This window comes from Garra rufa, chromosome 17 (genome assembly GCF_049309525.1).
Source record: "Garra rufa chromosome 17, GarRuf1.0, whole genome shotgun sequence".
In the NCBI taxonomy this organism is placed as follows: Eukaryota; Metazoa; Chordata; class Actinopteri; order Cypriniformes; family Cyprinidae; genus Garra; species Garra rufa.
The window spans coordinates 6,265,885-6,278,758 of record NC_133377.1 but is presented as its reverse complement, the minus strand read 5'-3'; the positions used below and the strand labels follow the sequence as shown (position 1 = coordinate 6,278,758).

General features: G+C 36.5%; 1 protein-coding gene across 1 annotated transcript in view; it reads right to left on the bottom strand.

Annotated features, from left to right (window-relative positions):
* hpcal4 (hippocalcin like 4) overlaps nucleotides 1-12,874 on the bottom strand; it is a 33,833-nt gene that overhangs the window by 5,101 nt on the left and 15,858 nt on the right. The window contains exon 2 of the mRNA XM_073821934.1: nucleotides 1,596-1,771. Within this exon, the coding sequence (XP_073678035.1) occupies nucleotides 1,596-1,757 (162 nt within the window). The 5' untranslated portion in view covers nucleotides 1,758-1,771. The remainder of the gene's footprint in view (nucleotides 1-1,595; nucleotides 1,772-12,874) is intronic.

The following is a 12,874-nucleotide window of genomic DNA, read 5'->3' as shown; positions in this document are numbered from 1 at the left end:
CACAATTCGGACTATTTTTCTCACAATTTCACAAGTCAGAATTACGAGACAAAGTCGCATTTGTGCATTTTTCTCACAATTGTGAGTTTTTTTCTCAGAATTGCGTGATATAAACTCACAATTGCGAGAAAGATGCACAAATGCGAGCCAGAAATTCTGACTTTATAACTTGCAGTTGCGAGTTAGTAAATATAAACTCACAATTCTGAGAACAGATTTTCCCCCTTAAAATTGGATTTTATATCTCACAATTGAGGAAAAAAAAAAATCAAAATTGCGAGAAAACAGTCAGAATTGCAAGATATAAACTCGCAATTGTGAGAAAAAAAGTCTGAACTGAGAGACACTAACTCTTTTATGGGCATTTTTCTAGCAATTGTGTTTATATCATGCAATCCTGACTTTATAACACGCAATTGTGTTATTAAATATAAACTCACAATTCTGAGGACATAGTCCCCTCAAAATTGGACTTTATTACTCGCATTTGCGAGTTTATATCTCACAGTTTAGAGAAAAAAAATCTAAATGGCAAGAAAAAAGACATAATTGTGAGACATAAAACTATGTTCTCAGAATTGTGAGTTTATATTTAACAACTCGTAATTGCAAGTTATAAACTCACAATTGTGACTTTTTTTTCTCAGAATTGCGTGATACAAACTCACAATTGCGATAAAAATGTCCAAATGCAAGTTTGTTTCTTGCAATTCTGGCTTTTTTTTCTCGCAATTCTGACTTTTTTCTTGCAATTTAGTTTTTTTTTTTCTCAAAACTGAGAGATATAAACTTGCAGATGTCCTCAGAATTGTGCGTTTATATTTAATAACACAACTGCGTGTTTTTAAAGTCAGAATTAGTCAGAATTACATTATATTAGCACAACTGCAAGAAAAATGCACAAAAAAAGAGTTTGTGTCTCTCAATTCTGAATTTTTTCTTGCAACTGTGAGTTTATAACTTGCAATTCTGACTTTTTCTCTCGCAATTTTGATATATTTCCTCAAAATAAACTCCTAATTGCGAGTTATAAAGTCCAATTTCAAGGGGGAAAAACTGTTCTCAGAATTGTGAGTTTATATTTAATAACTCACAACTACGAGTTATAAAGTCAGAATTGTGAGATGTAAACTCACAATTCTGACTTTTTTTTCTCAGAATTGCGTGATGTAAACTCACAAATGCCAGAAAAAAAGTCAGAATAGTGAGATAAAAAGTTGGAAACAGGCTTCCATAACATTGATCTACTTAGTCTGCTACTAATAGTTTGCCCCAAAATGATAATCACAAATTTTATGATATTATGATATTTGATATTATGACTATTTTAGAACCTTACAGTCCCTAGTCAAAATATGATTTCTTTTTATGAAAAATATGAAGGTCAATATTCCTGTGTTCCATATAAGAAGATAGAAAGTCATACTGGTTTGGAACAGCTTGTGAGGAAATTATGACAGAATTTTCATATTTGGTGTGAACTAAAGCCTTGAGATTATTTTTCATTATGTTTTTAATTTCCGTCATGTAACTCAGGGTCAGATTGATAGAGCAGGTATGTCTAATTTGTAAAGCATCTCTTTGACTTCTCTCACCTTGACGTAGAGTTGCTGGAACTCTTCCAGGTTGAGGATGCCAGATGGACAGTCCTTCAGGAATCCCTTATACCACTGCTTCAGCTCAGCTTCGTTGAACTCTGTACTCTTGGTCAAGTCATCTAACACCTCAGGAGCGAGCTTGCTGTTGTGCTTCCCCATCTTTTTACACCTCTCTGTGGACAAGGCGGGCAAAGAGCCATTAAATTACATTCATGCTTTACAGATCAGCAGCAGCAATCAAAAACAATACAAAAATGTGTTGTGGACAGCAAGTCTCTTGACAAGATGAATGCGAAGGAGTAATGCAATATGCAACTGTCTACTGCACCATTTCGCCTTACTCCAGCCTCAAGTATCGGAAACATTGAGAGTAAAGAGCAAGATTGTATCATTAACAAAAACTATTATCATTAACAAAGACATTTGTTAATTAAAATGGAATTGCAAGGTCTCTCAAGACGAGCTCCCATTCATTTTCTCAGACTTAACATTGAGCTCTGAGGTTAATAATTATGGTGCATGTTTATGTTGAAGCCATAAGTCAGTGCTATTTCACCATTTTTGTTAAATTGTAAGCAAAGAACTACATGACCATGAATCCTGAAGAAAAAAAACAAACAAAAAAAAACTTCAAACTATGTATGCATGAGACCCTGAAGTCATAAGTAGCACGGGTATATTTGTAGAAATAGCCAACAATACATTGTATTGAGTCAAAATGATATTTTTTTTAATGCCAAAAATCATTGGGATATTAAGTGAAGATAATGTTCCATGAAAATATTTTGTACATTTCCTTCCGCAAATATATCAAAACTTAATTTTTGATGAGTATTATGTATTGCTAAGAACTTCATTTGGTCAGCTAAATTGCGATTTTCTTAATATTTAGATTGGATATGACTGGTTATGTTCAGCTGTGATTGGTTCATGTGATAAATCCTGCCTCTTGTGTTTGTGCGCATCCACAAATCAGTTTGAACGAACAATATAATGGCGTTAATGGAAAGGCTAATTTAAAAAAGCAAGTAAACAACTCACACACTTAGATATAACCACAAAGTAAGACACCAAATGTCTTGAAAACATGATCTGTGGGAGTTTTTAGAGAGTAATCGGCTTGGTGAAATTTAAACAAACATATATAAAAAATTCAAACACGTATGTGTGTGTAAAAATGAAAAGCCATTAAAGATTGAATCATTATGGAGCAAATTAACAGGAAAAAGGAAAATCAAACTTTTGAAACCAAGGCCAATAAAACAATGGATGGTTACTCTTGCTTTCTGTTATCAACCTGACATGTAAAACAACCAATCAGTGACTGGCAATCACATCTAGCTTTTTCCATAAAGGATGAATATTAAAACAAATGCTAAACAATTTCTAAACTTACAGTTAAAATATATAAGTGAAACAAACTAAAACTAAACTAAAACAAGTACAATTATCTGCCAGTGGGGTATGTAAAATATTTTTAAAACAAGAGTATTTTACTTACCCCCCACTGGCAGATAATTGTACTTATTTTAAGCAAACTGCACTTAATTTAGTTTTTCCTCTCCCTGGAAACAAGACTAAATATCTTGTTATTTTGCTTATCTAGCAAATGTATCTTAATTATCAAATTAACTTAATTTAAGAATTTTTTGATATTTTAACTAGAAACAAGACAAAACTACTAAGTAAGATAAGCCTTTTTTGCAGTGTGTAAAGAAAAATGTTGTCGAGGATTTCGATATAAGCCAAGAGGTTTTCCTTTGCTGTAAACTAAACTTTTTCTTATTAGCATATTCTTACTGGAGCTTATGCTACATCTATGTCATCTATGGCAGTTAGTGAAAGCTAGAGATTAAGGTTTAAGTGGTAAATATGGATATTATTCTCATAGAAATGCATCACTTCACTTCTGCAGGCCTTTATTACCCACCAGAGCTGTGTGGAATACTTTTTATGATGGATGGATGCACTTTATTGGACTTTAAAATCTCAACAGCCATTCACTGCCATTATAAAGATTGGAAGAGCCAGGAAATTTTAAAACATAACTCTGATTGTTTTAGTCTGAAAGAAGAAAGTCATCTACACCTAGGATGGCTTGAGGGTGAGTAAATCATGAGGTAGTTTTCATTTTTGGGTTAACTTTCGCTAATGTAGGGGCGTGTGTGGTCAGTTGCAACTTGAAAGTGCAAGACTTCCAATGTCATTCACTTTCAGTTATTAACTGTACTTGATATTGGAAACTGGTATTTCTTGTATTATTTTAATGTAATGTTCTAGTTATAAACACACTGGTTTGCAGTGCAAATTGAGGCTAATGAAACTTAAGTCTTGCACATTTCACAAAATATTTTGCTTCCATATTGCAAAATAAGGTGGATAGTAAGGTTTAAAGTACAGAGTGATTAGAGGTAGTCACAGATGATGTTTCCATTTCTCTGTCTTCTCTTAGCAGCTGTTGCCTGCTATCCTTTTGGGGTTTTACACTTTGTCATGACATTATGGCTTATAACATGTCTGCCTCTGGCAGAATCCAAGATATATTAAACCAAATCCAAATTGCCCTAGGCTTTGAAAATGGATATATTTGGGTGTGCAAATGACAAATGAGGCACTGCGTTAATGAGTCATTATCTCCGCTCTCGGATTATTAAAGTTCATTAAATATTGAACAGGTCTAAATAGTTGACGAGGGCCACATGACGATGGAATACAGCAGCAGCAGCAGCAGCAGCTCTGCAGAGGAACTCATCTGAGACGTTCTGAGAGCCGGTCGCCCACGGCGCTATTTTCTCCCCCTGACGGAAGGTCATTTTAGTGGGATCATGATGACTAATCAGAGGTGAGCATTCATCTCCTCTCATTTTCTCTTGCTCTATTTCGCTCGCTCTCTGTCGCTGACCTTTTTTGGAATTCAGTGGTCTGGCGGCTTTGCTAATCTTGGCATCTTTCTGATTAGTTAACTTTAGACAGGAGGGTTTAATTAAAGATCTAAGTGGTTAATGAACTGTATGGCTGACAACATTCGCCTCAAGGCTTTGGAAAGCTGATTCTTTGTGGCTGCTGAGACAATCCACTATTGTTTTCAATAAGAAAGGCTTCCATCAAACTCTGCAAGCACTCATGCCCACAGGCCGACCTTTGTTAACCCGTTTGTAATGAGTGACTGCTCAAAGAGCCGCCGCGCAAGAGGAAACAAAATCTGTCAATCATTACTCCAGAGCCCTCCGTGAAACTGCAAAGGAAATGAAGAATAGCTCAAAATTGGAAAGCAATGTTGGTGGAGGAGCATATGAAGGTTAATCTACACCCATATAGCTTTGGAAACTGTAAGCAACTTATGTGGTTACACTTTTATTTATTTTATTTTTTTGCCACAGATTTCTCTCTTTTTTTTTTTTTTTTACTTTTTCAGGCACTACATACAGTTAAACCAAAAATACAGTGGACTACCAGTAAAACTGATACAAATTTGGGACCAAAATGTATTCAGACACTTTGACCTGACCATGTTATGCTTAAGTGTTTTTTTCTTTAATTGCTACCACGATTACACCACAGACTGAACAAAATGAAGCACTGCTTGGTTATTTCATCAACAAAGTATTATTAGTTGTGTAAATATTGTCATACTAACAGTTAATTAGAATTTTTTGGTTGATTGTATATCAACCATCACATACCTTTCTACCAAAGTTATTTGACAATATCAAGATGAATTTGTTCTGACACAGTTTAACTCTGAGTTCTCGTCATATTTTGTTACCATTTTCTAAACTATAGCGAATAAACTGTGATAATGTGAGAAATGTTAAAGGTGTCTAAATACATTTTGGTTTGACTGTATATAAAACACAGCAAAACAACTTTATCCCACTGATTTTGGCTTGTTGTATAAGCAGCATACACTACAGGACTGAAGGTTGTTCCACTTTCGTCTAGGCCCAGATTAAAGCTGCTTAGCAGCATCTGGCCATCTGAATTTTCTAGTGTGCACACTTGTGAGACATATTGTGCAAATCAATAGGAAAAACTATGGACAAAAATATAGATTTTTCCAATTAATCGCAATCTTCATTTGAACTATCCCAATATTGATTCTTGAGATCACTAGATTGATCTTTACTCTATTTTCGGTGGCTGCGTAAAAATCTATTTGCTGCACTTACTGCTCTGAAGCTGCCTGTGTTCTGCTGAACTTACTCAACTGTGTTGTCTAGACTTTTTTTAATGAAAAATCCATTTTTAGAAATAGAATGATGGATAACCATTTCGAGGTGGATCTTTAAATGAAAAGTTTGAAAAGAAAAACCCAAGAGAGTTACTTGTTACATTGCCCTGAATATATTCCATATGTAAACTAAAAATGGACATTATGAATGAAATATACACAAATGAATCAGAATCTAATCGAATTCAAAAGGAATTTAACCAACTGAGAGCTTGTCATTCTAATTTAAATCGAATGAGGAAATCTCATCCAAAAATTATGGTTAATGTCACATGGACTATTTTAACCATGTCTTACTACCTTTCTGGGCCTTAAAGTTGTAGTTGCGTTGCTGTCTATGCAGGGTCTGAAAGCTCTCGGATTTCAGTAAAAATATCTCAATTTGTGTTCCGAAGATGAACAAAGGTCTTACAGGTTTGAAACAACATGAGGGTGAATAATTAATGACAGAATTTTCATTTTTGGGTGAACTATCCCTTTAAATATGTGCAGGGCGACAACTTTTTTTTGTCTTGAAGTGCGCCCTTGACCTTTTCTTTTTACCCACATCTACAATTCAATTCAGGCCAACAGATCAGGTCTACCAGCATGTATCTCTCATTTAACGGCCATCAAGGGCACAGAATGAGATGGAGCAGAGGGTGGTAAGGAGCAGAGATCAAGGCGACTAACGCCGAGAACACACTGCATGATTTTAGCCCAGATTTTCAATCACCAACAGCTTTGGAGAAATTGCTGATGAATGCCACAAATCGGACCCTGGGCAATGTAACCCTGGACAACAAAACCGGTAATAAGACTACATTTTTTGCAATTGGGATTTAATCATCTGAAAGCTGAATAAATAACTATTAGAAAATCTGGAATCTGAGGGTGCAAAAAAATATATTAAAAAAAAAAAATATTGAGAAAATCGTCTTTAAAGTTGTCCAAATAAAGTTCTTAGCAATGCATATTACTAATCAAAAATTAAGTATTGATTTATTTACGGTATGAAATTTACAAAATATTTTCTAGGAACATGCTCTTTACTTCTTACTTCCTAATGATTTTTGCCATAAAAGAAAAATTTATAATTTTGACCCAGACAATGGATTGTTGCCTATTGTTACAAATATACCTGTGCTACTTAAGACAAGGTTTTGTGGTCCAGGGTCACAGATCGGTGCTCGTTCACATGTGTGACAATTGCATAGTGTGTGTTATCAAATGTGTTTTCACTGAAAATGACATTGGCAATGACTTACAACCAATAAGAGAGCACGATACAGGGCAAGAGAAAGTTCAAATCACTTTCAATTGAATGGACCACATGGAAAGTGTGGTGCATACAATTAAACAAATGAAGCCATTACACTGTCCACGAGTGATTGGGAAAGGATACGGATGGTAACAGCGATTTCAATTGCTTTGGCTCAATATAGCGAAGTAGTAATTAATTGCTTTGGTGTACTTTTCTCAAAATACATCCCATAATGCTCACATCCCAGCTGAAAAAAAACAACAGAAGCCATCACAGAAATTTCAGTGAGTCAGTTTCCACTACAAATACATTACAAACCAACCATCAATTTTTAACCATTATAACCATTAAAAATGGTTGCCTGTAGTGTGTTTTGGGACATGTTCCATTAGGATTAACTGGTTTTAACAATCCACTAATAGAAGGTGACCAATTACCAGTTGAGACCAACAGGGTCCATTACACTTTCCATTTAAACCAATGCAATTCCCATTATAACCAAATTCTGTGATGGTTTCTATTGTTTTTTTTTCAGCAGGGATGTTAGGTAAGTGGGTGGTGATTAGGTGGTCTTTAGTGGCAGTTCAAACACATTCAACATGAGTATGTACACCAGGTGTCCAGTCCTGCTCCTGGTTTGCCAGTGTTCTGCAGAGTTCAGGTTCAGTATCAAATTAAGCCTACCCGAACCAGCTAATCAATTAAAGCATAGTAGAAACCTCCAGGCAGGTGTGCAGAGGCAAGTTGGAGTTAAACTCTGCAGGACAGTGGCCCTCCAGACCCGAGTTTGGACACCCATGATGTACACTATGAAAGTAATCTAGTTAAATATAGAGTTCTGCCATAACACTGATGGGTTGTTAACGTAACTGATTATATCACAGAGTTATACAACTTTGCACAAGCTGATTGGTTCATGTTGCATACGCAACCAATGAGCTTGCAGCTATTTAAATGGCTGGTATTCACTTGGGCATTTTGCAGCGTGCTTTCAGAGTTCCTCTGAAACCCTTCACCTTCCCCAGCTCCACCTGTATAGATCTACTATGGGTTATTTTATCCTATTTGTGCAGCAGCAGTATGTCTTAAATACTCACAGCACTGTATCGCCATATGCTTTGGCAGTAACAAGTTCTGTACTTGCTTGCACCAGCAGCAATAATCTACAACTACAGCAATAACCAACAGCAGCAGCAATTCAGCAGCAGCAGCGAAACAGATCTATTCCGCCAAGACCAAATACATTAACACTGTCATATCCATTACCATGCCAAACTTTTCTGAGAGTTGTCATGACAGAAATGCGTTTTTCGACTACCTCTGGAAGTGGGCTCAGAACGTGTTAGACTCTGTTTACAGCTGTATTTAGAGTTGTCCACTTTTGATAAGATCAACGAAAACCCATCTAAATTCCAGGTTTAAAAAAAGCAAGGTCTGGAAGGTGAGGAAAGTGTTAAAGAGAGAGAGTTGGAGCGTAGGGGGTTATTTAAGAGGGCCAGAGACCGGCTGTGCTTGGTGTCCGAGGTGAAGGTTGGACAGAGCAGCCCCATCCTGAGCCATGGACAAGGCCCAATTTAGGAGAGCAAATGCTGCAGAAAACTGAGTTTCTAAAAGCACCTCAGCTGATAAGAAATATGGGCAGTCTCAAAAAAAATGAAAGAAAAAATACAAAATAAACCAAAAACCTTCTGATTAGCTTGTGATTTAATTAGTTCTTAGAGTTACAATGGAAACTCTCCTTTTCCCAGTAGTTTGCTGTGGAATAAAATCTCTCCTGAGTTTCTGTCCGATGAGTCAATTCCTGCTTCATTTGCCTCCCGAGAGGACGTTTCTGCTTATCAACGAATGCTTGCTTTTTTTGTGGCTCCTATAGGATTATGACAGCCGCTTGGGGATTACTCTAGCGGTGCTGAGGGAAGAAATGTGGGAGACATTGTAAATGTGCTGCCGTCACGACGCCGCTGCTGTTTCTTTGAGCAAAGTGATGCTTATCTGTAAAGCTTTGCAGATTCATGCGTTATGTTTTAAGTTGCTTGAACCACATGCAACTGCTCTACAGGTTGCTAGCTTGTCAGTGAAAAAATAAATTTCTGAAGGACAGCCAAACAGAGCTACACGGTTAGTTTTAGGCTCCCGAACAGGTAGATGATTGCTTTGATCTTATCTTTCAAAGCAAACATTAAACTCCTCTCAGGAAACTCAAAACAGTTCATTGGAAGCACACTTAACTTAAATATGAGGATTTTAGATTCGTATACAGTTGAAGTCAAAAGTTCACATACACCTTTCAGAATCTGCAAAATGTTATTTTAGCAAAATAAGAGGGATCATACAAAATGCATGTTATTTTATATTTAGTACTGACCTGAATAGGATATTTCACATAAAATACATTTCACATACATATATACATACACAATACAGTCCACGAGAGAAAATAATAGTTAACTTTATAAAAATTATTCCATTCAAAAGTTTACATACACTTGATTTTTAATACTGTGTTGTTACCTGAACAATCCACAGCTGTGTTTTGTGTGTTTTTCTTTTGTTTTGTTTAGTGATAGTTGTTCATGAGTCCCTTGTTTGTCCTTAACACAGTTAAACTGCCTGCTGTTCTTCAAAAAAAATCATTCAGGTCCCACAAATTCTTTGGTTTTTCAGCATTTTTGTGTATTTGAACCCTTTTCAGCAATGACTAATGATTTGAGATCCATTTTTTCACCCTGAGGACAACTGAAAGACTCTATTACAGAAGGATTAAGAGCCGGGGGGTGAAAACTTTATAAATTTGAAGATCAGGGTAAATTTAACTTATTTTGTCTTCTGGGGAACATGTAACTATCTTCTGTAGATTCTGAAGGGCAGTACTAAATGAAAAAAAAAAGATATTTAGGCAAAATAAGAAAAATGTACACATCTTCATTCTGTTCAAAAGTATTCACCCTCTGGCTCTTAATGCATAGTGTTGTCTTCAGAAGCATCAGTGAGAGTTTGAACCTTCTGTAATAGTTGCACATAAGTCCCTCAGTTGTCCTCAGTCTGCAAAGGTGGGTCTCAAAACCATACAGTCATTGTTGGAAAAGGGTTCAAATACACAAAAATGCTGAAAAACCAAAGAATTTGTGGGAAAGGATTTTTCTGAAGAACAGCAGGCAGTTTAACTGTTCAGGACAAACAAGATACTCATGAACAACTATCACTAAACAAATCATTCAGGCATAAACACAGTATTAAGAATCAAGCCTATGCAAACTTTTGAACGGGGTCATTTTTATAAATTCAACTATTATTTTCTCTTGTTGACTATATGTAAGTATATTTTATGTGAAATATCTTATTCAAGTCAGTACTAAATAAAACAAGTAACATGCATTTTGTATGATTCCTCTTATTTTGGTAAAATAATGTACATTTTGCAGATTCTGCAAAGTGTATGTAAACTTGTGTATGTAAAATAATGTCTGGTTTCCTTGCACAATAAGACAAGGTGTGTGTATTAGTATAGTAAACATAGTCTGTTTTGACTTCATGTTGACTTTAAAGATATATATTTAAAAAAAACTCTCACAAACTTCCTTCGACGAGACCAAGAGGTCACACACATTAATTCTGCTTTATGTTCTTTTAGTGATTTTTTTTTACAGAGTCACGTATAGCTGCTACCTTCCCGTCAGCAAGAAAACGGAGCAAATGTCTTATGTGGCCTTGTTTCGTGGCCTCTCCTATCACTTTCTCCCTTTCATCAGTTCTCCATTGTCACTCAGATTGATCGATGGACAGTGATTGCTTGTGTGGTCACTGCTGATTTCTTTGATATTCCAGCCACATCAGTCTGTGAGTGTTCCTTTTAAGAGCCACCAAATGAGATGAGAACCCTGGGAGCTGAGATGTGCTGGACACCGGGATATTGGCAGTGGATTAATTCCACCACAGCGCACACACATAGACACACGCACACACACAAACACACAGACGTACAAAGACATACAGGTCTAGCGCTTAAATGGATCCCAGGTGGGAAAACTGATTTTTTTCTCAAGGCGTGGACATGGTACTGGCAACGGTCAGAGATTGAACGAGAAAAGGAGAGATGACTCAATTTGAGTCTCTTACAGACTTTATTCACCTCAGTGACCCTCTGAAAACTCTTTCAAGATTGGCAAGCAGAAATAGCAGAAGGAACTGAGAGATGAAAGAGTAGTTTAGAGATTTCTAGATTTAAACTCTGAGAAACAACCAGCCTCGGCAGACAGAAGTTCAGCAGTTTGGCAGCACTGGTTCACCTGTTAGACTAGCAACAGCATTAATCTAGTAGTCTGCCATTTTAGCATTCACCTTAAAGTAATAGTTTACCCAAAAATGAAAATTTGCTGAAAATGTACTCACCCTCAGGCCATCCAAGATGTACTGTAAATGTTTTTTTCCTACCTGATCTCATGACGAAAACGTACCTGTGGGAACTTTTTCTCAAGACGTGGAATACGTACCAATAAGTACATATGCTTTTGTCATGAGATCAAGTTGCTTTTTTCATCAAAACAGATTTGGAGAAATGTAGCATTATATCACTTGCTCACCAGTGGATCCTCTGCAGTGAATGGGTGCTGTCAGAATGAGAGTCCAAACAGCTGATAAAAACACCACAATAATCCACAAGTAATCCACATGACTCCAGTCCATTAATTAACATCTTATGAAGAAAAAAGCTGTTTTTGTACAAGTCCATAACACTGCTTTCCCCAGTGAAAATGTTTATTATGGATTATGAACTTGTATCTTGTCCAGAAGGGACAAAAAAAAAGTTAAAACAATTTAATGATGGATTTGCTTTTAACAAACACTCATATTTTTGCTTCACAAGATGTTAATTGATGGACTGGAGTAATGTGGATTACTTGTGGATTATTGTGATGTTTTTATCAGCTGTTTGGACTCCCATTCTGAAGGTACCCATTCACTGCAGAGGATCCTTTGGTGAGCAAGTGAAGTAATGCTAAATTATCTACAGTACATCTTGGATGACCTAGAGGGTGAGTTAATTTTTGATAAATTTTCATATTTGGGTGAATCATTCCTTTAGGACTGCTGACCTTTCATTCCAATAAAAAATTCAGTGGTGTCTCTTTGAGTTTTTTTGTCTCAGTGCATGTGTCTCTACTGAGAGTTTCCACCAATTCCAGTCACCATTGGCTTTAACTCTCTCTCTCCTAACTCTCTGTGACAGCTCAATGTAACAGGGGCCGTGAACCTCACAGGGACAGAAACTGGGTTTTTATCTGCATAGTCAGACATAATAGATCAAACGCAATGAAGTAGCTGTCATTTGGACAAATGGAGCTCCAGATGAAGGTTCGGGAGGAGCATGTTCATCTAATTCTGTCAATCCAACACAAGGATAAATGGCTGCTTTCTTCATTCCATTTCACTACACTTCCATTTCGGCGTAATAGTCAAGGAAGTTTGCTGCCGTAATATGGCCGAAGCAGGCGGAGTATTATCAGAAATGAGTTCCCAGCTAGTTTAGCATTTGTACATGTGCTGCGTGGTATTACTGCTCCTTATTACGGCAGCAAACTTCCTTGACTATTACGCCGGAATGGGAGTGTAGTTCCTAATCTTATCAGCCTAGAAAACTGAAGCTTTGCATTTCCACCGGTCTTAGTACACGATATAACTACTGAAGAGTCAAGTTTTAAATAGGACAAATATGGAAACTCGTTGGTCATTTTTGAACGTGATGCTATTGGTCTAATAGGATTCAATGATCTATGCTAAGCTACGCTAAAAGTGATATCGCCA